At 51.5% G+C, this 25,988-nt stretch overlaps 1 protein-coding gene across 1 annotated transcript in view; it reads right to left on the bottom strand.

Annotated features, from left to right (window-relative positions):
• FYCO1 (FYVE and coiled-coil domain autophagy adaptor 1) overlaps window positions 1-25,988 on the bottom strand; it is a 72,097-nt gene that overhangs the window by 32,522 nt on the left and 13,587 nt on the right. Inside the window, exons 4-14 of the mRNA XM_056129425.1 lie at window positions 24,654-24,779; window positions 20,646-20,752; window positions 19,146-19,289; window positions 16,465-16,555; window positions 12,942-15,308; window positions 11,903-11,995; window positions 11,102-11,220; window positions 8,746-8,913; window positions 6,008-6,157; window positions 5,195-5,406; window positions 1,360-1,492 (exon numbers count right to left, since the gene is read on the bottom strand). Of these exons, the coding sequence (XP_055985400.1) occupies window positions 1,360-1,492; window positions 5,195-5,406; window positions 6,008-6,157; window positions 8,746-8,913; window positions 11,102-11,220; window positions 11,903-11,995; window positions 12,942-15,308; window positions 16,465-16,555; window positions 19,146-19,289; window positions 20,646-20,752; window positions 24,654-24,779 (3,710 nt within the window). The remainder of the gene's footprint in view (window positions 1-1,359; window positions 1,493-5,194; window positions 5,407-6,007; window positions 6,158-8,745; window positions 8,914-11,101; window positions 11,221-11,902; window positions 11,996-12,941; window positions 15,309-16,464; window positions 16,556-19,145; window positions 19,290-20,645; window positions 20,753-24,653; window positions 24,780-25,988) is intronic.

The raw sequence follows: 25,988 nt of genomic DNA on the forward strand, positions 1-25,988 counted from the left end.
AAACTCTGCCCCTACCACCCAAGATATAAAATTGTTCCACCTGAAAAATACACACTGATGGAAAATACACACTGAAGGTCGCCCTGGAGCCCACACTATCAGCGCCCAGGCCCCCGGGAGGATCTCAAGATAGTGGAGATGGTTTGAGGGAAAGTCCCTGCAGGGCACAGGGGAATGGACTTGTTTGGATTGGGGGGGGGGGGGGGGGAAGGCATTTCTACCCAAACAAAGGAATCTAAATCCAGCTTTCCTTTCTCATGGCACCATTACCATCTCTGATCAGCGGCTCCACAAGATAAATGTGATTTTTATTTTTATTCACTCATCTTGGGGCTGGGCTGGAGCAATAGCACAGTGGGTAGAGTGTTTGCCTTGCACGCAGCCGACCCGACCGACCCGAGGTCGATTGCTTCGCCCCTCTCGGAGAGCCCCGCAAGCTACCGAGAGTATCTTGCCCGCATGCCAAAGCCTGGCAAGCTACCCGTAAACGTATTCGATATGCCAAACACAGTAACAAGTCTCATAATGTTACTGGGCCCGCCCGTGCAAATTGATGAACAACGGGAGGACAGTGCTACAGTGGTACAGTGCATTTTGGGGCTAAGGGGGAGTACACCTGGCTGTGTTCAGGGCATCTGGGTGGCTCAGCGCTGGGGATGGGGGGTAGGGGAAAATCACCCAGATCTACATGCAAGGCAAGCACCTAACACCTGTACTATCTCTCTGTTCCCTGAACACAGTTTTTAAAAAGGGACCAATTGCTCTGTGATGGCCCTGGCTACCACATAGAAGGGCCTTCTTAAGGGCCGAATTGTGGCCCCCATGGTTGCTAGCATGAGCCCCCAACCCCCACCACACTTCAAGAATGGGACTTTATTTGTAGACCGGACCTTTAAAGAAGTCAGACCATTAAAAAGAAGCCAGTCTGACACTACGGTGGGCAAACACTGAGGGAGGAACAAGTGTGGAGAGTGAGAGAGCACGTTTGTGAGCCGGGAGGGGCCTCAGGAGACCCCACACCTGCTGGCCATTGGGTCTCTGACTTTCCACACTCCGGCACTGAGAGAAATCTGGGCTCTTTTGTGATGACAGTGCTGAGCAAATTAATACACTTGCCCCAGCCCACAGACATCTTAGGAGAGATGCCAAAATCAGGGGGCTGTGATAACGCTGACCACTGACCACTCCCTATCCCTGGTGCTCTTCAAGGGCGAGCCAGCCCCATGCACCAGAGTGAGGCCCCTTCCATTATGCAAAGACACCTAGGGTTGCTTCACAAATTCCACAAGTCCCCAGAAACCCAGGCATAGGGGCCAGGGCTGGCTGAGCGCCAGGCTGGGAAACATGGTTTCTACTCACTGTTCAGCCATATTCGGGTCAAGAGAGTCAGTCTCGGTGGGCGTCTCGGGCAGGGAAGAGCCAGACTCCTGGATCTGGCACAGCTCCTCGTCTGTGATGATGTCAAACACGGCGTCATCTGGGGTCTTGCAGTCTGGGTTTGAATGCGGGACACAGAGGCAGGCAGGGAGAGAGAGACACACAGTGATGAGCCAGCAGGGGATGAGGTCTGGGCTCCCCTGCCCCCTGGGATATGGGGGAGAGGGCATCTAACACAGGACACCCCAGCTCACAGTTGTCTTGCGCTGCTGCGAGAAAACAGTGCTGGGGACATTCCAGAGGGAATAGGAGGGAACCACAAGTGAACCCTTAAGCACTAGGGAGACTTCTTTCCGTCGGGATGTAGAGAATGTTCAACCTCCGCCATATTCTCCACGTTCCCTTATTTAGAGGGAAAAGGCCCTACCCAAACCTGACTAGGCAAAAACCTGATGGAAAAGGAAACACTGATGCCTTTGAATCCTTGTTCCACGGGACAAGGGCTCTGCCTTCTTCTGCTCTGAACGTGGCGTGGGGGTGAGAGGCGGGGGGTCTGACTCCAGGAATCACCTCCCCACCCACCCCCTCAGCTCACATCAAGGTGGGAGAGCAGCTCCTGGGCTTGAGGAACCGCAGCAAATATCATGCTTCTGACCAGAGCCCTGGGTCTGGCTCCACAGGCCCCTCAGTCGGAAGGACACTGTGGGACAGCCCATACCAGTCACCTAACCACAAGCACACACTCTGCACATGTCATGGAAAATATGGCCTCAGTCCTTGGGTATGGGTATGTGTGTGTAAGTCTGTGTGTGTGTGTGTGTGTGTGTGTGTGTGTGTGTGTGTGTGTAGGGAGGGGGAGTGGGGGGAAGTGGGGGGAGTGGGGGAAGGATGCTAGTGAGAGGGAGGGAGGAGAAAGGAAATGTCGGAAATCAATGCAAGTGACCTCGGAGCCTTTGTACCGTGGCACTGCAGTGCCGTGTGCAGTTCCTGACTGCCCGCCATTGTGAGGCAGGGCAAGGGACCGATTCTTGAGCTATTAGCAAGGACAGTTCCCAGCTGGTCCCACTGCTTGGCTGCTGGGGCACACTGTGCTTGAGAAGGAAGCTCCTCCTCTCAGCCGCAGTCCGCTGGGTTGGGGACACATGCTGAAAAGCGGGGCCAAGGGCTGGTTTCCTTCCACAGACCCGGCCACACTCCTGAGCATGCCTTGGAAGGCTGGCAGAAGCATGGGGAAATGAGCAGTGGGGATTCAAAAGTATGTCCATAGAGGAAAACAAAAATTACTGAAAGAAGAGCTAAATAAGTTAGAGAGTTCATGGGTGATGGGTCAGAAGACCCAACTATACTAAGATGTCAACTCTCCCAAAACTGATCGAGAGATTTAATGCAATTCCACACAATACTTCATCGGGGGCTATCTGTGTTCTTGTTTGCAGAGCCAAGGACCGAAACCTAGGACCTCCACGCGTGAGGCTTCCACTCTACTCCTGAGCTGCATGCCTGGCCCTCACTAGGATTTTTCTTTCAGAAATTCTCAAACTGATCCTAAAAGCTCCATGCAAAAGCAAAGAAACCAGCATAGCCAGTTCTTCAGTTGAAAAACAATTGGAGAACCTATTCTATCTGATTTTAAGGCTCAGAAAACTACTGCTGAGCATAGCAAGTATGGTAGTGGTGAAAGAAAGGACACTTAAGGAGGTTGTTTGCCTTGCTTGCAGGAGACCAGGCTCAATCCTCATCAGCCCAGTTAGTCCCCTAGCCCTGCCAGGAGTAATCCAAGGAAGGAAAGGAAAGGAAAAGGAAAATGAGAGAGAGAGAGAGAGAGAGAGAGAGAGAGAGAGAGAGAGAGAGAGAGAGAGAGAGAGAACACAGACAAATGAACAGAATAGATAGTCCAGATACAGACCCACTCATATAAAGGTTTTTTTCCTCAGTGTAGGGCTCAGGGGACCATCCAGTGCTGGGCACTGAACACGGGGCTTCCACAAACAAAAATGCCACATGTGCTCCAGCCCTTTGAGTCATTTCTCCAGCCTTGCAACTGTCTTTTGCTTGTCTATTAATTTGTTTGGGGACAAATATGGAGGTGCTTTGGAGTTACTCCTGGCTCTGAGTGGAGGTTGTTCTGGTGAGGCTCAGGGGGCTCTGCAGGGGTTTAATCACTATCAAACTCAGGCCTCCTACATCAAAAACAGGAGATAAGCATTTCATTCATTCAAGCCACTGATATCACTTGGCTCCTCTGCAACTGATTTTCGACACAGGTGAAAAGGCAAGTCTAAGGCAAAAAAAAAAAAAAAAGGCTTTCAACTAATGTTACTATAAAAATTGGACACTGTATTTAAAAACATGAACCTCTAATCACAGCTTTCTGCCTACAGAAAAGTTGCATCGAAATGGATCACAGATCTAAATATACAACTTAATGTTCAGAAGACTTATAGGAGAAAACAGGTGATCTTTGAGTACTTGAGTTAAATTCAGATATCTATAATATCAAAATACATATATATCAAAAACAACTGATCCTTAAAAGAAAAAAATGATATAGACTGGATTCCATAAAAATTATAAACTTTGTTGCTCTTTGAAAGAAAATGCAAAGGTAATCTGTAGATTGGGAGGTTATAAAATCTGACAAAATAAAGGGGGAAAAAATCCCTTATATCCAGAATATATGTAGCACTGTCCTCCCATTGTTCATCGATTTGCTCGAGCAGGCCCAGTAACATCTCCATCATAAGACTTGTTGTTACTGTGTTTGGCATATCGATAGGTAACTTGCCAGGCTCTGCTGTGTGGGCAAGATACTCTTGGTAGCTTGCCGGGCTCTCCGAGAGGGGCGGAGAAATTGAACTCGGGTCGGCCAGGTTGGCCGCATGCAAGGCAAATGCCCTACCACTGTGCTATAAAGTCTCAAAATTCAAAATTGAGAAAGCCAATCATGCAATGGGCATAAGGTTAGTAGAATATATACTCACACTCCAAGCAGAGATTTGTACTGGATATGAAAAATGGGCCTACCAACCTTCCCAGTGATTCGGTTAAACTAAAGAGAGAAAGAGCATTTCTGAAGGCTGACTGGCCTGGACTATGTCAAAGGCCTTGCAAGTGATATAAACTGCAGGCTGTACTGATACTGGAGCACAGATGAGGCTGACTGCTGCCCAAGTCCTTCCAGTTCTGGCTCCCTGGGCCCTAGATCCACGTCCAATCCTAGAGAGGTCAGCCTGGGCCAGCCGAGAGGCTGTGCTCAGAGAAGCAGCAGCAGAAACTCGTCCGGCTTCCTTTTACTCAATTAAAGTAGAATATATCCTCCTTGGTAACTCAGAAAATGTGACCAACAGAGAGAGCACAGAATACCGGTCACCTGGGAGGGTTGGATATTGGGGCCACGGTTCTGGGAGACAGAGTTTTCCAAAGCGTGGGCTGCATCGGTGGCACATGGGTGAAGAGGTCCACACCACAAGGTGGCACAAAGATCATCGGGCTGGAGTGCCCGCTTTGCAGGCAGGAGCCCCAGGCCTGATCCCTGGCAAGACAGGGCCACCTAAGCACTGGTTCAGGAGCAGCCGCTGAACAGGCCCGGGTGTGGCCCAGAAACCAGAAACAAAAAGGGTGCAGACCTTAGGTGAAGGAACTCTGAATCATATCAAGTGAAATTATTCCCTTTTCAATTCTCTTTCAATCCTAATCACCTCAAAAAGAAAGTCCCAAAGTGGTTTTAGTACCTCTTTAAATGCCTGTTTGGAAAACATCAAATTAACCTGAGCCGCTGGGGTGGCAACAGCACCCAGGGCCCGCTCAGGAGCCTCACCTTGGCCTCCTCCGGCAGGGGTCCGTGACCCGGCTGGCGATGACGCAGGGCTGGCATCTCCCTGGCTCATGCCTGAGCTGCTGCTGTCGGGGGAGCTGGGTGCTCCGCTGAACTTGTGGAAGCAGGCTCGGCAGCAGCGTTCCTTCTTGCCGTTGGGCTTGGTCAGGGCGTAGTTGTTGCAGCAGTAATAACAGAAGCAGCGGCCACATATCCTGGGGGTGAAAGCAGCACGGGCTGGTGAGGACGGCGCCCTGGGCAGCAGCTCCTGGGCTGTGCCTGGGCCCCGGGAACTGGGTTCCGGGTGCCACAAGACCCGCCTCCTTCCAGGCCCACTGCTCAGATCCCAATGACGCCCTACGGGTGTGGCAAGCAGGACACGATTGCGTCTGCCAAGATCCTGGGAGGCAGGGGGCAAAGGTGTGAGGCCGAGCCAGTGGTCCCAGATGCAGCCCTGCAGGAGTGCATGCCAGGCTTCAGCGTCCAGGATCTGGGCAGGCACTGACTCTCCCAGCCCATGCTGATGGTTCCCCCTCTTCCCATAACTCTGAATCATATTCAGGGAAAACTATTCCCCAGGTGAAGGCATTCATGCGTGTGTGTGTGTGGGGGGGGGGGGGGGGGGGGGCGGGCGGGCGCTGGCTCTCTGCTGCATCCCCTGGCTCCAGCACAGTCGCTTTCCTTCTCTTCCCTGCAGGGTCCCCTGGGTGTCCTCTTGGGACCCATTCCCAGAGAGCCAGCTGAGCTGCCCGTGCCCCCACCCCCAGGCTCCTGGGGCTGGGCCACCGGCTCTGCCTCGGGGCAGTGCCCACTGACCTGCAGTGGTGACGCCGCACCATCCAGCTGAACTCCCGCTTGCAGTCTGCGCAGTGGTTCACCTCTGCTTCTGCGAGTCCCTTCTCCTCAGCACTGAGCTTCTGCTGGAATTCCAAAGCATCTGACTTCTGCCAAAGAGCATCCTTGTCCCTGTGACAAAGCCACAGGAGAAGAGCAGAATCCATGAAAATGAGAGAGTCATCCCCGACGCCTTACAAGAGGTTGATTCCACGTGCGCCCATGGCAAGGAAGGAAAATTCATTCTGACTAAACAGCCTGGTGTCAGTCTCATGTGCCACCCCACCACTGCCCCCCGCCCCGGGTCAGCCCTGATGGGATCATACCCCACTCACACGTCTCCATGGCAGTGTCTGCCCCTGGGAACTTTAGCTACAACCCACACTCAGTTACACAAAGGCCCAAGGACCACGGGTGTCTTCCATGTGCTCTGGGGGCTTTTACACTCATATTCCATTTTTGGCTCATCACTAGAGAAGAGAAAATATGCCCTAGGTTGAAAGTCTCATCGAGTCCACACACCCCAGACACCACCGCGAGCAGTGGGGGGCTTCCAGGAGCACGTCTGATGCCAGGAGAAGATGCAAGTAGGCCTTTCTTACTGCTGACAGTGGTCATTCTGAGAGTGTGGGAGGGTTTAGCTCTTTATTCCAACCAACATCCTGTGGGTGATGGGGCCCAGTGGCTCCTCAGCCCCAAAGACTCACATCAGACTCAGGTCAAGAGGTATGGGCTCCAAAAGTAGAGACTATAGGGAAAAATTGTCTGCCATGGAGGTAGGGAGAGGGCTAGAAAGGAGGGGTATATTGGGGCTATTGGTGGTAGAGAACGTGCACTGGTGGAGGGATGGGTGTTTGATCATTGTATGATTGAAACTCAAACATGAAAGCTTTGTAACTGAATCTCATGGTGATTCAATAAAAAAAAATTAAAATTAAATAAATAAAAATAGGTATGGGCTCCATCAGAGCCAAGGTCTCCAACTCAGCAAGACTCTCCCTCTTACAAAGGCCAGAACACTGGCCGGAGTGGTGGCATGCAGGACCGGGACCACTCCCCCAGCAGGTCCACACTCTGCCTGTTCGACCAGGAAGCCAGGCACTGGCCCAGCCTACGACGGGTGAGAGCCTGGGTGTTCCCCTCACAGTCTTCGGGAAGCTGTGACTGTCAAGTTCCGATCTGGCACACTGATGGTCTGTGGCTGCAGATTTTAAACTTCAAAATTAGTCGTAGTTCAGTATCACCATGTTTCAAGCCCTGGTGAGTTAGGAGATACAGGCACTGTTTACCTACGACTGCTAACACAGCAAAGAAGGGGCTAATCAGATTTTAACCACATCAGATCTCCTGTAGTTCTTGAAGGAAAGAGTCTAGACTGTGAACCGACTCTATATGGCACCCTTGCCCATGTGACTGTATCTGGGTCTGAACCAGCTGCCAACGGAGCTGGGGTTCTGGGCTCTGGCTACCTTGACAACAGGACTGCACTCCGGGCTCAGATTGGTTGGCGTGGACCGGGCATCATTTTAATAGCTCCATTACTGATCCTACTCTGTAGCCAAGGTTGAAGGCTACTCAACCCACTAGTTCAGAAAATATTCTAGTTTTACCTATCAATGAGGAATTATAAAGGTTGGGAGAAGCTGTTAATGGCTTCACAGGGCAGGGCAGAGAGGGCGGGGTGGGGAATCCCCATGAAGAAAGGCCAGGTTATGGGGGAGTCCTGGTGGTATCTACCCTAAAGGAAGGTCTTCCAGATGAATGACCTGGTTTCTTTCAAAGTTAATTGCAAGAGAAAGAAGAGGGGGGGATAGATGGCAACTGAAAAATCTAAAATTAGATAGTTGATAATACTAAGGGTTAGTTCATCTTAAAGCAGGGCAATGAATGATACCGTAATTGTTTAAAATGGAGGGTCCCTGTTGTAGAAAAGCACATGCTGAAATGTTTGAGGGTAAGGAGATACTATGGCTGGAATATGCTCTAAAATAATCTAGAGAGGTGGGGGAAAGCAGAATGAAACCAGACTGAGTGTTGTGGGCTGAGTAACGTAGAAGCTGGGGGTGAAGGGGGGCAGCTATACAAGAGTGCAGTACGTTAGATTATTTTTGTATATTTGATTATTGTCATAATCACAAGGAAAAGAGCTTTTGGAATGACTCTCCAATGTGGACAATCTTGAGTGTCCACTTTCCCTTAGGAAGGCAACCTGACCGCTGAGCTGGGGTCTGGAGCTGCAGCATGCAGTGGGGACGCGAGCGTGTCCACTGTCCTGCGGGTCCAGTCCCTGCATTTACAACAGCTGTCTGCTCCCTGGAGACACTGGAGTTTGGGAGCCCTCACACCAGGGAAAGTGGGGTGGAGAAGGGGAAGGGAGGTTAAGAAAGAAACGCCAGGTCATGGGGAGAGGCCTGACGGTATTAAGATGTGCCATCTCTTTTGCGGTTCAAGTACACAGAGATTTTGAAAATAACTGCGTCAGCATTCTGCATGAAACCACACAGTCAGCCGAACTCCAGTGGGAGCAGCGAGTCCCGCTCTGAGGTCACTGGGGACAGAGCAGGCCCTGGACATGTGTGTGCAGCCCTGACAACTGAACACAGACAATGGGGCCCGTTTCCTGTGAGACATTTTTGTTTTTTTTCTAGAACAGCTGAGTTTCTTCCGAGAAAAACCCAAAGTGCGGGGAGCCCCTGGCCCGCTGTGGGCCCGACACACACCTGAGCAGCTCTATCAGTCGTTCTTCCAGGTATCGCTTGGTGCGGTTCAGGTCGTCTAGGTCGGCAAGGAGTTTCCGGTCACTCTCCTCCCTATTCGTCACCTCCTGGCAGAGTCTGTCATAATACTCCTGGATTTTTGTTTTGGCTTTCTCAAGTTCCTTCTGTGTCCTGGAGGAGGAGTGGTCAAGGTTTGGTGGTCACCCATGGTGGTCACCCGTGGTGTCCAGCCATCCCTGTGCCTCTGGGCTAGCCCAGACCACTGAGGAAGGTGTCTCCGTGTATAGAAGAATCCCCCTCTCATTTAGAAACTCTTCGCACTCAGCCCACCACACACACACACACACACACACACACACACACACACACACACACATCACAGACCAGGGTTATTCCAGGAGCACCCAGAGATCTTGGGTTGTCAGGCCAGCCCCAGATGGTGAAGGCAGCACCGCTGGTTTCTGAGGCAGGGACTGAGGTGGCGTGGGGAGGCCACATGAAAAGGCGCACATGCACGGCAGGTGATGTAGGGATTTGCTCAAAGACAGGGGACTCAGAACCGAGAAGACACGGTCTGCTACCTAGAGGGACCACACTGTCTTCCAGGGCTCAGCGGGGCTCCGAGTATGGGGCGGAGACCAGGCAATCAATCTGCACTGAGGGGCCGGGGGGACCTATCCTGCAGGAATTCCGCCCGGGCATAGCAGACTCTCTCGGACTACAGCAAAAGGCCCACATCCTTCCTGCCCTTGCCCGCTGCACTCTCAGCTCACCTATATCCTGAGGCAGTGGTTTCCCCAGGATGCCAGCAGGAGGTTCACAAAAGCTCTACAGAACACAGGGCTCTAAAGAGACAGACCAGTCTGTACATGCACGCACGACCAGACCTGGTCAGGTGAATTATGCAACCGTGAGCAGCTAAAATAATTGCTCTGAGCAATCTAACAAAGAGCTGCTGTTATGGTTTTTTTTTGTTTATTTTGTTTTGTTCTGGACCGCACCCAGCTTAGTGTGGTCAGTGTGGTTACTGCTGGCTCTGCACTCACTTCTGGCAGGATTCAGGGACCATATGGGGTGCCCGGGATCAAACCCAGGTCGGCTGCACGCAAAGCAAGGACCTTATGCGCTGTACTGTTTCTCTGGCCCTGTTCTATAGCATCAAAGAGAAAGACAAAAAACATCAACTTGGGAGGTTCTCTGTCTTCCCACTGTCATGTGAAGAAGCTGACCACATGCAGTCAGAGCCCTGTAGTATTAGAATTCTGGAAATACCAGTTGGGAAGAAATGGATATCCAAGTGACTGAATCTCCAACGTGCCCTGTGTCTCCCCTCCAGCTGGGGGCAGCAGACGGCAGTTCAGTCTCAGATGTCTCTCACCATGACCCTGGACAGGACTAGCTTGGCCCCATCCACCAGGTGACCAGCTCAGGTTCACGCTCTATGGGGGTCCCAGTTCTGAAGGTGATGAGGCTTGTGGATGACTCAGGGCTGGCCACAAGCCAGGCTGAACTTGAAGGCAAACGAGTCACGATGAATGGGTCATGGAGTGATGGGCTCTGCACAGGGACACGTGGTCCCTGTCCTGGGAGAGGTGATGGAGTGATGGGCTCCGCACGGGGACACGTGGCCCCTGTCCTGGGAGAGGTGAGCCAGTCCCGTTCCTGGCACACGCACTCTCTGGCGAGTCTGGGAGAATTCCCCCTCCTGACCCCGCTGCACCTCGGGGCGCAAGACAAAGCTTCATGGTGAGGGAAGACAGGCACTCATGCCAAGCTGAAACAAAGCCCAAAGGATCTCTGCATTGTAAAGGAAACTGCCGAGGGAACCAGACTCCGGAGCCAAACGGGCTGGGCTGCCAGCCCACCACTCTGACTTGCATACCTTCTGACCTTTAGCTCCACTGAGCCTCGTTGCCCTCTGTAAAATGGGAACAAAGAAGGAGAGGACCAGCCTCCAAGGACTGGAGGGAGGGCTACCTGGGGAAAGAGCTGCAACAAAGTCGAAGCAGCGCCTACCTCCCACCCCACCTCCACTGAGGCACTGTTCAAACGTTTGCTCCTACCCTGACCATTACGAGAGCCCACTTTTCAGTTTATCCTGGTTCTTCCAAAACATCTAGTTCACTGAACTGGAAAATGCCCTGCAGAGATAAGGAAATGGAACCGGCAGAAAGGTCCTGCGGCTGCCGATAGGGCACCGCGGGCCCCTTGCCAGGGGGCTCTGACGCCAGCATCTGTGGCTTTTCTCGCAGAAGAACTTCTCGGGGCCTGGTATGAGTGTCTGACTTTCTAAATGACTTTCCACCAGAGCTGCCTTCCCTGCAGCTCGCTGCCCCCAGGGAGGGGGATGGGAACCAACCTGCTCAGGCTTTCTCGGAGGGCGGCCCCCTCCTCGTCCTTCTTCAGCACGGCCGCCTGGCACTCGGAAAGGCAGCTGTTTGCGTGGCTCAGCTTCTCGCTCATGTCCTCCAGGGCAGCCTGGCACAGGGCATCAGGGAGAGACATTCAGCTCACAGAAGCCCATGCTGGTTGCCCTGAGTGACAGGTGTGCCCGCCCCCCCCTCCCCACACTGAGCTGGGTCACTTCCAATGGGACAGACTTTAGTTTGTTTTTAAGTTCCATCGTGGAAGGGACGTGACCCTGTTTGTCACTGTCACTGGGTCCTGCGGCGGCAAGGGCGGCAGGATCGGGCCCTCTGGGGCAGGGGTGGAGGTGGGGTCGCCGGGAACGAAGTTCATTTGGAAAAGTCCCTGTTCTGACACTGGGTCTCGGGACCACCCCCTGCACCAGGTGGAATCAGTTAACTGGGCAATGCCTGCGGAAAGGGCCACAAAGGATGACCTGTCTCCTTCCCACAGGCCACTGGGATGGACAAGAGACACAGCTGGCAGATGTCAGCTGTCAGGTGTCCAGACACAATCAGGCTTCCAGGTAGTGGGAAGGGGCTGTCCAGTGATGACAGTTGCAGCATGAGGGTGGCTAGTTCCGCGGGAGCCCTCTGAGATGGGGCAGGGAAAGGGAACCAGATCCTGCTCCTACAGTGACCCCTGCCCCCCTCCCCCTCCCCTGCCTGCACTCACCACCCCACTGCCCGGTGCCCTCTGGGGCCTGTCAGAGCTCCCAGGTGGGCTCTCCCGGGCTGCCCTGGCCAGCGCCTACCTTCAGCTTCTCCATGGCCTCCTCGGCAGCCTGCAGCTTCCGGCCTTGCTTCTCCAGCTGGGCCTGGAGGCTCCTGCATTCCTCATTGGCAGTCTGGAGAGCAGAAACGGTGGTAGAAGGGGAGGGAACTGTTCTGAGACTCCTCTGACCCCAAGGCTATAAAAACAATGTCTCCCCTGCCCCCTGCCCCCACAAACTCCATAAACTTTGGACTTCCGTGGTAACAATATCTTCCAAGTTTACTAAGAGACTTAGCTTGACTCCCAAACTTTGCATTAAAATTCCACAAAAAAAAAAAAAATAGTGGCCTCTGAGAGTCCCATGGGGTGGGAAGAGCTCTGTGGAAATGCCACAGCTCCTTGGAGGAGGGTGAGGAGCTGTAGGAGACACACATGCCTGACACACACAGCCAAAGGCACAGCACCAGAAACCAAAGCCCCACGGACAGCCTCCAGGCCCCCAGTCTGCGCCCATGGAACCTTCTTCAGGCTGGCAGGAACCCACCACCCATTCTAAGTTCCTGTATCCTGGGGTTTTGTGAAAAGGCACCATGTCTGCTCCCCAGGCTGCACCTGGTTTCAGGCCAGTATCTGAAGGATCAGAAAGGCCAGATGGCTGTGCAGAGGCCTCGAACAGAAAAACACCCCATGCCGTGTACCTCCTTTGGGGTGGGTCCACCACCCAGGGCCTGCGGCCTGCCACCGTATAGAAAGGAAGGCACAGGTTTCAGGCCTTCTGAGATCCCAAAGGAAGTCCCTAAGCTGAGTCGGTCACATCCTGCTCTCCAGCTTCAAACATTCCGTGCGGAACAGATTGCATGCCGTGGTTTTGAGTGGGGAGGTCCAGACCGAGGCCCCTAGGGCTGTGCGTGAGGAGGGCAGGAGACCTCACTCGCCCGCCCCCAACCCCCTACCCCGGTACATCCTGGGCCCTCACTCACGAGCCACCTGGACCAAGGGGCAGCCCTCCTCCCATGCACCCGATCCCCACTCCACCCCCAGGAAGCGGACGGGATCCGGGAGTGCAGGGCGAGGGTTACCTTCAGCTTGCTCTGGGAGTCCATGATCTCGGTGCTCATTACGAACTTGAGGGTGTCGTGCTCCTGGCGCGCGGCCTCCTGCAGGCTCTGCACGCGCTGCTCGGCCTGGGTCAGCTGTGCCTGCAGACCCGGCAAGGAACTGGCTGCTTCCTGGGCCGCCCCCAGCTTCTCCTGCAGGCTCTCCTTCTCCAGCTGCAGGCTCGCCACCTGGCACTCCAGGGCCTGGCGCTCCCGGCAGGCGGCCTCTTTGGTGTCCTGGAGTTCCTGGACGGTGCGGGCCAGCGTTCCCTCGACCCGCTCTTTCTCGGCGGTCAGCGCACAGACCTGGATGCCGAGCTCGGCCGTGTCGGTGTTGGCCCGGTGCAGCTGTTCCTGCAGCTCAGCGTGCTCTGCCTCGGCTTCCTGGGAGCTGCACTTTGCCTGGGTCAGCAGCTTCTGCAGGGCCTCCAGGTCCTGGTCCCTCTGCAGGGCCTCGCCGGCCCTTTCCTCCCGCAGGGCCCCTTCCCGCTCCGAGCACTGTAGCAGCTCCTGGACATGCGCCCTGTTGAGGGCCTCGTTCTGCTCCTTCAGCTGCTGCACGAGGACCTTATGGTCCCTCAGCGCCGCCTCGGCCACACTCAGCTGGCTCTGCACCTTCTCCTGCTCCCCCAGGGCTGCCTGGAGTCGGCTCTGGAGGTCCGCCACCTTGGCCTGCAGCCGCTGGGCCTCCCCCTGGTGGACCTCCACCTGGGCCTGGGAGAGAGCCAGCTGGCCAGCGAGCTCACAGGAGGCACTGTCTTGGGGTGGACCGAGCCCCTGCGGGTCCTTTGCTGCTGGGTGTGTCTCGAGCAGCCGGGTCTGCCGCTGGCACTGACTCTGGAGAGCCTGGATCTCCTCGGCCTGGGCCTGGGCGAGCCGCCGGCTCTCCTCCGCCTGCTCGCGCAGCTGCTGGCATTCGGCCTCCTTGCTCTGCAGGGCAGCGTCCTTCTCGGCCACGCGGGCCGTCATGGTCTCCTTGGCCTTCCTCACGGCCAGGAGGCTCGCCTCCATCTGGTCGCCCATGTGCCGGATGTTGGCCTGCTCAGCCTCCAGGGAGGCCACGGAGCCCTGGATAGACGCCTCCCGCTGCTGCAGGGCCTGGTACTCGGCCTGCAGGGCCTGCAGCTTGCCTTCCAGGAGCTGGTTGCGCTCCAGCACCCTCTGCAGCTCCTGTTCCAGCCCCGCCGTGCCCTGCTGGAGGTTCTCCTCCTGGGGGCTGCCCGCCGTCTGGGCCTCCCCCACCTCCTCCAGCTTCTGGCTGGCCAGGGGCTGGGCGGTGTCTCGGGGACCCAGCGTCTCCCTCTGGTCGGGGTGCCGCTCCCACATCCCCACCTTCTGCATCAGGTGGTCTTTGTCCTGGATGAGGCGCTTCTTCTGCTCCTCCAGGTCGCTCACGTGCTGGCTCACCTGCGCCAGCTGGGCCTCCAGCAGGGGCAGCTGCCGAGTGAGGGAGCGGGTCTCCTGCTCCAACAGCACCTTCTCATCCCGCAACCCCTGCTCCTCCCGCCGGGCGTCCTGCAGCTCGGCCTGCAGGGACAGCCCCCGGCTCACGGACTCCTGGAGCTCCTGGTGGAGCTGGGCCACCTGCTGCTGCTTCCTGAGCAGCTCCTCCCGGAGAGGGCCCATCTCCTCCACCTGGACCTCCAGGCGGGCCCGGGCCTCCTCCTTCAGCTGCAGCTCCTGGAGCAGCTGCTCCAGCCGGGCACCCTGCTGCCGGCTGAGCTCCCGGATCTGAGCGTTTTCTCCTTCCAGGGCTCGGAGCTTCTCCTCTGGTGCCTGGAGCTCCGGGGCCGCACTGAGAGGGGTGAGCTCTGGTGATCCCGTTGGCTTGGGCACCATATCCGCCTTGCACTCGGCTGTGCCCAGTTGCCCTTGGATGCTGATCAGGTGCTGGTTCTTCCTGCCTAGTGCATCCTGGGTGGCCTCCAGCTCCCGAGCCAGGGGCTGCAGCAGGGCCTCCAGCCGCTGCAGGGCTGACTGATAATCCTCCTCCTTCTCGGCTGCGCCCTGTTCCAGGGCCTGCAGGCATACCTGCAGCTCCTGCATGGTGCTCTGTGTGGCCTGCGTGACCTCCCACTGCTTCTGGAGCTCGGCCAGCACGTAGGGGAGGTGCATGCTGTTCGCCGCCGCCACGCGACCCCGCTCCTTCTCCTCTCTCAATTGCTCTTCCTGCGAGCGGATGGTCGTCCTCAGCTCCTGGTTCTCTCTCTCCAGGTGCTGTATCCGCTCCTGCAGCTGCTTCTCCCGCAACTCCAACTGGTCCAGCTCCACCCGCATCTCATCAAAGCCTTCCAGAGCCTCGTTGTTTAAGGAGCTGTTCAGATCAAAGCTGGAGGCCATATCCTGGGTCTGTGGTGGCAAAAATAAGACAAGTGGCCATTGGAATGAAGCCACAGAGCTACCTGGGAAGACTTAGTGTTCACTGAAAAAGAAGTAAAAATGCAGAAACTAGAAGACCTACAGCTAGTTTATAAAGAGCGATAGCACAGCGGTAGGGCGTTTGCCTTGCATGCAGCCAACATGGCCACCCGAGTTCAATTCCTCCGCCCCTCTCAGAGAGCCCAGCAAGCTACCGAGAGTATCTCGCCGGCACGCGGCAAGCTCCCCGTGATGTATTTAATATGCCAAACACAGTAACAACAAAGTCTCCAATGGAGACGTTACTGGGCCTGGTTGAGCAAATCGATGAATAATGGGAGGACAGTGACTGTATCCCCTGAGTGCACAGCAGCGGACAAAGGCGGCAGGCGGCACAGCAAAGCCCAAGGCTAGGCCACGAGTCCTGCTGAGGCTCCTGCACTCGCCATCTGCCTTGCACTGCAGCTTCAGCAACAGCAGCGGGGCTGGTTCTGACACACGTGGAGTTTACTGAGACCACAGTCAACCCTGCTCACCCACTGCACCATTAACTTCTGCACCATAACATCTGAGACGAATAAACCTTGAAACAGGATGAGAGATTTATCTATTTCCTACCTTTAATACTTATCTTCGTCAACTTTTATTGGTTGATTTCAGTTTCTTCCCGTAAAGCAATATGTAACCAAAAATGTTTCCTGTTTCTAACAAAACTAACCCTCCAGCAAACGCCCATTAGTCGGCAAACACTCATTAATCGCCTGCTTCTGTCAAACCCGGGAGCCTGGTACATTCCGTCTCCTGCCCCACCTCCATCCTCCCGCCCGCCCCAGTGGGCTCAGAGAGCTGTCATGGTCCTCATTTTCCAGATGAGAGATCTGGAGCTCTGAGAGAGCAGGTCATCTTCCCTGGGCCATACAGTTGGCAGAGGAAAGACCGATTTGCCTTAAACCGCTTCTTTGAAGATATTTCAAAGTTGGCATAAGAATTAAAAGGTTCATAGGCCTAGATGCTACTAGGCTGTCGGAATCTGGGGGGGAGGGCGGGCGGGGCAGGTGTCTGAGGACATGATGCTGCGCTGCTCAGAGTGAGGGCAGACCCTGGTGCACTAGAGAGAAGAAGGCCTGGCCGTCCTGGCATTAATTACCTGCAGGTAGCTGCTCACCAGACTGCTCATGCTGGAACTTCGGCTGGGGGGTTTCCACAGGTAGGCAGATGAGCCAGGAGTCAGTGTCCTCCTGTGGGGCCACAGAACAGACATGCTCAGATTCGCACAGGAAAGAACATGGACATATACACACTTACTCAGAGGACAGATGTCGTTAGGCAACTAGGTGGTTGTAGGGCAAAGCCTCCTGAGTAGAGTGTACAGTTTATGTCAACCTTCAGCACAGGAGCACTGGCACTAACATGCAAATGTGACAAGTTTCCACTTCTTGCCAAAACAGAACTAAGTGAATCTAACAACAACTGATTTTTGGCTTATGTTTTCCTTGAACCTTTCATGCCTACTCTGGTCTGTCCACTAGGGAGGATCAAGCAGCTGTGGATCTGGTAAACAAAGGTTGCATTGTGCTTACAGGCCCCTGGGTACCACTTAACAGTCTATCTATGCAGTGTGGCTGGAAGACCCACTTCTAATTCAAGTGCATGCACTGGTCAGTGCAGACATGGAGTATTTCCTTTACTGGAAGACAATTCAGTTGACCGCACTAGTCTAGAAACACAACAGCTTCTTGTTTGAGTGGGAACACTATAAACTAGACACATTTTTACTTAAATTTTAAATTTTTCTTAAAATTCATATTTTACAGAATTTTCTCCTTAATCTAAAATTGTTCCATTTTAATTTATTTGGTTTGGGGGTCACATCTGGTGATGCTCAGGGGTTACTCCCACCTCTGAGCTCAGTAATCACTCCTAGCAGTGCTCAGGAGACTATATGGGATTAAACCATGGCTGGCCATGTGCAAGCCAAACGCCCTACCCATTGTACTACTGCTCTGGCCCTAAAATTGTTCCATTTTTAAAACCTGTGTCCGCAAGTCAGCAATTCCGCTTTTCAGTGTCTATCTTAAAGACAGTCACATAGTACACAGAGAGAAACAGGGAGCTACTCCCAGCAGCACTGGCAGGAAGAGGAACCAGCCTAACTCACTGCTAGGGAAACCGACTGGTTTATATGAACAACAGACTCTGCATCATGAATCGCTTCTACCCACAGGTCTGCAGACCAGTCAGTGTCAGTCTGTCGGCATCAAGAAGACAAAAATCACTGGCCTCACTCGGTGGTTATCGCAGGAGCAGTGCTGGGCCAGGTGCCTGTAGCAGGTGTGAAAGGGTAGAAACCATTGCTCTTCACCACAGGGCAGCAATCTTTCCTTGCAGAGAAACAGGATAATACCGAACCTCAAGCATATTTCTATCAAATACAAATACAGGCTGGAGCGATAGCACAGCGAGTAGGGCGTTCACCTTACACGCGGCCAACATGGCCGACCCGAGTTCAATTCCTCCGCCCCTCTCGGAGAGCCCGGGAAGCTACCGAGAGTATTCGATATGCCAGACACAGTAACAACAAAGTCTCCAGTGGAGACGTTACTGGGCCCGCTCGAGCAAATCGACGATCAACGGGAGGGCCTTTACCTTTACCTTTACAGATAAAAAATGACTAGCTGCACCCTCACCAACCACCGTGGCCAGCCACCAGGGCTGACCTTGCTAGTGGTGAGCATATTGGTACTGTATGTCTGACGAAACAAGCAGAAGAGGACACAATGCCAAGCATTCTCACCACCAATGCTGAGCCTGAATCTGCTAATGAGGAAACACCAGACAATCACAAATGAAAGAATGCTTCACAGGAAAAAGAACAGGGCCTACACTTTTCAGGCAATTTGGAACAAAGACTGCTAAACTTCCAAAGGAAAGAGGACCAGAGAGACTGTACATACTGCAATATGTGATGCTGGATTGTAAAAGACATTCTGGGGATAATTCTCAAAAGTTGCATAAGGTTTAGATAGCAGTACTGTATTGGTGTTAATTTTCTCATTTAATAAAAGGAGGGCCATGCTTTCAGGAAATGCACAATGAACTGCTTGGTCTAAGGAATTAAGTGTATAATATACTCCCAAATGGCTCAGAGAATAAACCAACATAAAGAAAAAGAATTTTTCTAAGAGAAATAGAAAATATTGATAACTAGGGAATTGAGGTGAAAGACAGATGGGTACATGACACTATTTCTGAAACTTTTCCGAAATTGTAAAATGGTTTCACAGTTAAAAAGTTTTTAAAAAGATAAGTAACATAAATATGACAAAATGTTGGTTTATAACCCTAGTGATTAGCACTTGCCCCCTCAGATATTTCTCTAAAAAAAAGTATTTCCTAATGAAAATATGAAAATTGAAATTCAGAATGCCTCATTGAAGTAAAGCAAAACAAAACAAGGAACACTGGCTTTCAGTTTCATCAGACTTGAGTCTTATGTCTTGGTCCTGCCATTGATCAGTAATGTTTTTGGACAAATCCCTCCACTTTTGTTTTTTTTGTGTTTTGGACCCAAACACCTTGGCTTTTGTATATGTATTGCCACAGACCCACACCAGTTGGTAAATTAGGTTAATTTAAAGTTGGAGCTTTCCAATGTTATTATATTAGTTATGATTCAACAAAGTCTGTAAAATTAACAGGCATATGAGTTGCAATGCTTTATGCAATGTACTGAGCAAGTAACATGGCTCTGAGTAAACTGGTGTCAGTCTTCAACATGACAAAACACCTTCCCCTTTGTCTTTTAAACCAAACACATCTTCAAGGTACCTGGCGAAGGTGGGCCAGGCAGCATCCAAGTCATAGCCCCTTGATGCCAGGTCAAACTGAACATCGGTCAGCTCATAGAGTTGGCCCACAATGTCAGAGCTCGCCTTTGGCTTCAGAAAGGGACTTCTTGCATAGTACCAGTCACTACAGGGAAAAATGAAAGGTATCAATTACAAAAGCAACCAAGATAAGGAAAGAACGAATTTAATGAGTTCTTCCAGAATGGCTCTACCTTATCAAATTCTAACTCAAGGTTACAAAATGAATTACAAAATCAGTTAAAGACAAAAAAAGGACAAATTTAATTTTCATAGCATAATTATATAACTCTCAAACAAACTTATTCCTCAAAGAAATTACGAAAACAAATGAATTATGTAATAACATATATTATATATGATATATCTTTCCCAAAATAGATGCAAGAAAACATATCTAAATTGCTTGCCAAGAAAGGTCTGTTAAAGAGGATTAAATACTTCTTTTTTAAAAATATAATGTCATCCTCTATTTCTTCTGGAAAATTCAACACAAAAAGCTGAACTTATGGCTAATCTCTATGCTGACAACAATTTAAAAGCCAAGTGCAAAGAAAAACTCCACTTCAAGGTGATAATTATTTCATGGAAAACAACAAAACAAAAAATTTAAAGTGAAAACTTTTAAACAGATGAATTTAAAGACATCATGTAGCTGATGTCTGTGAACTGTGGTATGCCGGAAGCCCCCGCAGTTTATGAGGGCTTGACCAAACATCTACAAACCACCATCAAATCAAGCAGGCAAAGGTTCTCAACTCAAAGGAATTTACAAGGCCTACCCATGCAAGAGAAATGGATCTTTATATAAATTAATTTTGAAGGAGACAAGATGAAACAAAAAATTTTCCACCTTTTTTTTTAAATTCAGAAGTGATTTGTTTTTGATCAGCTGGGAAGACAGGCCAAGGGAGAGGAGAGGCAGAGCCGGAAAGGGGTGCTCGCCAAGCCCAGCTGTTGAGTATCCGCCAACTCCTCTCCCCTGCATGGGCTCAGTGCCTCCTCTCTCCTCACTTCCTGCTCTCCCAGGGTTCTGCATTTGAGTCACCAAGGCTAACCACACGGACTACCCAGGGGGCCACAGCAGCTTCAGACAGGCCCAGCAGGTATGACTCAGTATCTCTCCCGACATCAGGTCCCACTGACATAAAAAGCCTCACCAGTGATTCTGCTGAGTACCCAGTTCAGGCCAAGCACAGGGAAAACTACAGTATGTCAGGAGGAATAAAGAGACCTGGGCCAAAGTTCCTTTAGGGCCCAGCACTAGTGTAGCCAAGAAAACGGCATGAATCCCTTCCTCGCCTGCCCTGCATGCATCAAGGGTGGTGGAGGAAGAGGAGAAAGACAACGGCTGATGTGGAAAGACTTCACTTGAGGCGTGACACCAGCAGGCACAGCAGCATTTGTCTTCATCACTGAAGATGGGATTTTAGTGCATTGCTGAACATGAGAGGCGATTTACCTGGTTACTTTGGTGTTCATGAAGCATTGCTGCAAGGTGTCTGCCAACCTCTGGTGCACCAAGGAATAGCGAATAAATGCTCTGCCTTTGCCCAGAGATGTCCGAAGCTGCAAAGAAACAAGATTACATAGAGACTGACAAACTTTCCACTCCAAACTGGGCCTGAAGGATGCCTTTCAAAACAGAGAAACCAACTAGAAAACATTCCCCAATTTGATCCTTTATGCTGGTTTTACCCGTGTCCCTCAAAAGATGAACGTTGATAATGTCAGCCCCAGAGAATGAGGCCTGACAGTATGGACTCCTTTCTTTTCTTCTCAGATGCCACCAGAGATAAACCTGTGGACTATGGCACACACACTGAGGAGGACATCCTCGTGAGCAGCCCTGGACCAGATGCCACTCACCTTTTGCTGCTCAGCTAGCCTCTCTGGGTTTGGAGTCCCATTGGAAATGGCCTGATTCCTTTTGGAGTATGTGGACTGAAACAAGGAGGTAAACAAAGAGCTTCTCCCACAAGAGGGCTGCTTGGGGAGACTCCATCCAGCTAATAATGGGCCACAGAAGGCCAAAGGGGGGGCGTGGAAGAGGGACTTTTAAGATATCTGAATGGAAGTCGAAGTACTTTGTGTCCTCAAGAAATCATCAGTAAAATTCACGTATCTGTCAAAGCTTTTCTAGTTGGACTTATTTCTTTCCAGATATGCCAACTCATATTATTTAGAAGGTGCCCGGGGGTGAAATGAGGGACATCTCTGGATGACTCAGTCATGCTGGAGTAACAACAATAGAAAATGCCCATGGTTCTGTGTGAGGTGAAGAGCGCAGGCGGGGGTTAGAGGGGTTGGTGTCCAGATGGAGGCCTGTCTCTGAACCCTCTCCCCATGGTGCCAAAATACAGCTTGTGTTGAAAAAGGGATAGGCTGCTCAGGGATTTGGCCACACAGGGGTCAGCCAACTGTGAGCACACAGCTGCCAAGACAGATGGAATATAGGGGACAGTTTGCAGAGGACACTTGAGACCAGCTGATCCCTGCAACTTGGGATCCCCAGAAGCTCAAAATAAGCAGGTACAAGTTCAGAACTTCTAGGCCTGCCACACGCACCTGTTCTAGCAGATGTGTTGGGCAGGGTAAGCAAACGCCTATACCCTCCTCGCGCCTTCAAAGGTCAAAAGGTTTGATTCAGGGCTGAGGGCAGGGGCAGTCCTGTTGAACTCAAAACATTATCCCAACGCTCCATCCCACCGAGAAAAGACTGGACAGGAAATCTGTGGTAGCCTTGGCTCTGATACACTTATGATGGTGTAAACATCCTGGTGTTTACAAATTGTTCCTCCTCAGAGCATGCCCTTACTATTGACGCAATACCTTAAGTAATTAAAAAAAAGAAAAGAAAAAGGTGTGAAACCTCATGAACAACTGGGGTTCAGATGCTTCTCCAAGTTAACTCTGTGGGTTTGGGGTCACTGGCTTTATACAAATTGCCAGGCTATGTCTGCAGATGGAGGGACTTTTAATTCGTTTGGCTTTGTTTCGGTGGGCCAGCTCCCAGGAGTGTGGCTCTCACTCAGGGATCACTCCTAGCAGTGTTCGGGGGCCATATGTGGAACCTGGGTAGGCCACAAGCAAATCAAGGGCTCTACCCACTTGACTCTCTGTACCCCAGGAGGGAATTTTGATGACGCGCCCTGTCCAAACACTTTTTTGTCTCATGAGGGAAGAACAGAGTATTGTGAGACTAGTACCCTGGGGCAGATGAAACAGAGTTGAGTGGGACCCTGTGAAGCCAGACGTGTCAGTCATACCACGACACCCTCCCCAGGAATCCTGAAATTTCCCCAAGAGCCTCAAGTCACTGTTGTGAGGTCCCAGGGATGGGTTTGTCCTAGCAAAGCAGTTGTCCTCACTGCACTGAAGACATCAAAATTTCCTTAACGGCAAATATTTGAGGCTGTATTTTCAACTGAACCTTTGAGCTGAATTGACAACCTGCAAAGGGAGCTTTTTTATTTCAAAGGTATTTAAAAACCTCTATTGAGGTTACAGTACAAAGGGAAGAGAATCATTCCTTTGTACTGTAAATAAAACACTCAGTCACATCCTAGTTTTTGTTTCTGACACCACAGGTCTGCTCTCATTACCCAGTTCCTTAAATCGGTTTTCATCTAATCCCAACTCCATTGTGCTGAGATGCGAGAGCATGAAGGGCAGGAAGTCTATAAGGGCCACAGGAGGCGACTCTCCATTCAGGCACAGGGACCCAGGAGCCTGGACAGCGGGACAGCCTGTTTTCATCCAATCCATGGAGGGAACACATGAAAAGTCGGGGCTAGACTCTTTCAAAAGCACTTGAAGCAGTGCACCAAAGCATTAGACCATATTGTCCAAGTGGCTGTTTCCAAAGGACCCTGAGGGGCCCATGGGGAATAGAGTGGGTAAGGGGTGATACCTGGCCAGGCTTACACCTGGCTCTGTGTTTAGGGATCACTCCTGGCAGTGTTTGTGGGACCCTATCTGATACCAAGGATTGAATCTGGGTTGCTGCATGCAAGGCAAGTGCCCTATCAGCTATACTACTGCTCTGTCCTCCTGGTAATGCTTCATGTAGATTAATGTTTACCTTCTGGTTTGTTGGCCTGGATGAAACTTAATTATTATTAAAGTTACCCTGCGTATGGAACAGCCCATTGCCCAGGTGATATTCTAGGCTGTCCTACCTCATGATGCCTCTGAGAGGAGATTTCAGGGAAGATGAGACGAGTGAACCCTATGGGATGTGGGGAGCCTGTGACAACTTCCAAGGAACCACCAGGTCCCGTACAAGCAGGGCTGATACTCTGAGAACTCAGGTTCCCTGCCCCTGACTGTCAAAGGGTCTGGCTGCATCATCAGAAAAGGAAACTAGCCAGAAGTAGTTGTGTGTATTTCATAACCCTGGGAACTGAGGATTTCCCACTTATAACTAAAACCAGATTTATTTCCAGACTTGAGCTGTCTGAAGTCACAAGACTGAAGTCTGTTTTTGCTCTGCAGAGTGGAAGGGAGAGCAGGGACACTGGGAACCTTCTCTGATTTCAGGAAGCAACAAACTCTGCCCGATGCCAGCAGCTTGAGCAGCCTCTGGGAGGATCCCACAAGACTTGTCTGAGCCACAGAGTGTTTAGAAAACCTGCAGAACAAACTGGCCAGGGCCTTCACTCTCTGAACTGTCAGATGGTGCAGCTGGTGGAAAATGTCTAGCTCTCAATGCTGGTGCGGCTCAAACTGTCCTTCTCTGTTAGAAGAAACCCACCTGCCCCAGTGGGCAGAGTGTGGGAGACCTTCCCAGAGCACGTGACTCTGACCTTTCCGGGAGGCCAGCCAAGGGGCAGGTCTCCTGATTTTACAGGTACTGATACGGGAGAGATGAAACAGACAGTCTTAGTCCACCCTGCCCCTATGGTTTACTAGATTGGAGAGAAGTGGGGGAGGAAGAGAGAGAGAGAAAGAGGGTGGGGGGGAGGGAGGGAGAGTTGGAGAACTGAAAAACTGAAATTGCTTATTAACACACCAGCATTTGCAGAAATCTCATATCTCTTAAGATGTCATCTCACTCTCTTCATTTTAAGCCCAAATTTCCTGGGCAAAACTGTAAGGAAAGTAGCTTCAAATACCAAATAATCTCATCTAAAAATTTAACTTTTAGAGGTGGAAGCATCCTGTGCTCTCTCCTCCCGTGGATACCCAGACAGACATCAGGGCCTGCTGTACCAGGCATGTGAGGGTCCTATGTACGACCTGTCGGGGTGGATGGAGTTATTCCTCGACTTGGAAAACACTTGCCAAGGAGGCTTCTGGAGCCCAATCCAGGGCAATAGTGGACAACGAGTCTACCTGATCTGGGTTTCACTGGGTTTCACATCACTTGCACACCCCAACTTCTGCATTTGGCTGTCAGCAGCAAAAATATCTGCATGAGACACCAGGCAGAGGAGAGGAAGACGAGGCCCGGAGCGGCTGAGCTTACCTCCGAGATGGACTTGACAAACCGGATCCCGTCATTGGCGCCCTTCACCTTCGCCAGGCAGGCACAGAAGTAATCCCAATAGTCCTTCCTGGTGCCTAGGAGGGTGGCCTTCTCCTTCTGATCGAACTGGGCAGGGGAAAAGGACAGAGGGAAGCGGTCTGAACCCACTGCTGGCCATCTAGTCATTTAAACCATACAAAGTGAGGATAACTTTGTAGCCATCCAGCATTAGGCAAGGTCTTTCACTGACCTTATTTTTATTTTGTGCTAATGAGGGTATTTCGTTCTCCAAGTCGCAGATGAGAAAACAGAAGCTAGGAGAGGTTAACTGGCTTAAAGTCACATAACTAGTGAGATTCACAAATTACTGCCCCCTACCCCAAATCATCCCTTGAAGGGAATTCTGAGTCCAGGACTGAGAGGAAGACCACTGAAGTTGCGATTAACAACAATGATAAAGACACACAAGGGTACAACATTTGGGGTAATGACTCTCTCAATGAACAGAGATGAGTTAGTGACATTTTTATCCCCGTCACTCAAGTGCCAAAGCTGTCTCAATAAATACAATAAATTCAGGTAAGTGTCAACTATGAATCATCTCAAATCCAAATCCAAAATGAGCCAACTGGAAAACAAATTTCCCATCTATATTTCCCAAGGCTGAGATGCAGCTGAAGAGGCCTGGGCAGGGCAAGCCCATCTGTGCGTTGGGGTAACTCATCTGGGGACTCATTAGCAATCTCATTAAGATCTCTAGATGTGGTCCTACTCTCTTGGATGAGAGCATAAAAAGACTCACCACAGCCATGCTCCTGGACCCCGTGCCAGGCTGTTTCATTTGGGGCACCCTGGAGGCGGGTAGGTGAGGCCCCTCCCTGCCCCAAGGGACCCAGCCCTGGGAGCCGAAAACCTCCAGACCTCAACTGCCATCATGCTCACAGTTGCTCTCCACACCTCAGGCCGAGCCTCATCCACAAGTAAACCTATCCCTGGACCACAACATCTCATACCTCACACCACTCATACTCCAAGAGTAGTGCATCACATTTGGTGATGTTTAAAGTAGAAGGCTATATATATTTATATAAAAGCACACAAGGCTCAACCCTTAACAACATATTAGTAATCTCTTATAGAAGGGCTTAATAGCCCCTGGGTGAAATACAACAATCTTCACACACTCTCCTCTAAAGAAAGTTTTTTGGAGCATTTTCAGCGGTTTATTCATAATAAACAATTTTGGTTTTGGTTCTGCTTTGGAGCAGGGGTTGGGGCTAGGGATGGAAACATCCAAAATACGGTGGTGGGAAGGTGTAACGGTGATGGAATTGG

This window comes from Sorex fumeus, unplaced genomic scaffold (genome assembly GCF_029834395.1).
Source record: "Sorex fumeus unplaced genomic scaffold, SorFum_2.1 ptg000072l, whole genome shotgun sequence".
NCBI lineage: Eukaryota > Metazoa > Chordata > Mammalia > Eulipotyphla > Soricidae > Sorex > Sorex fumeus.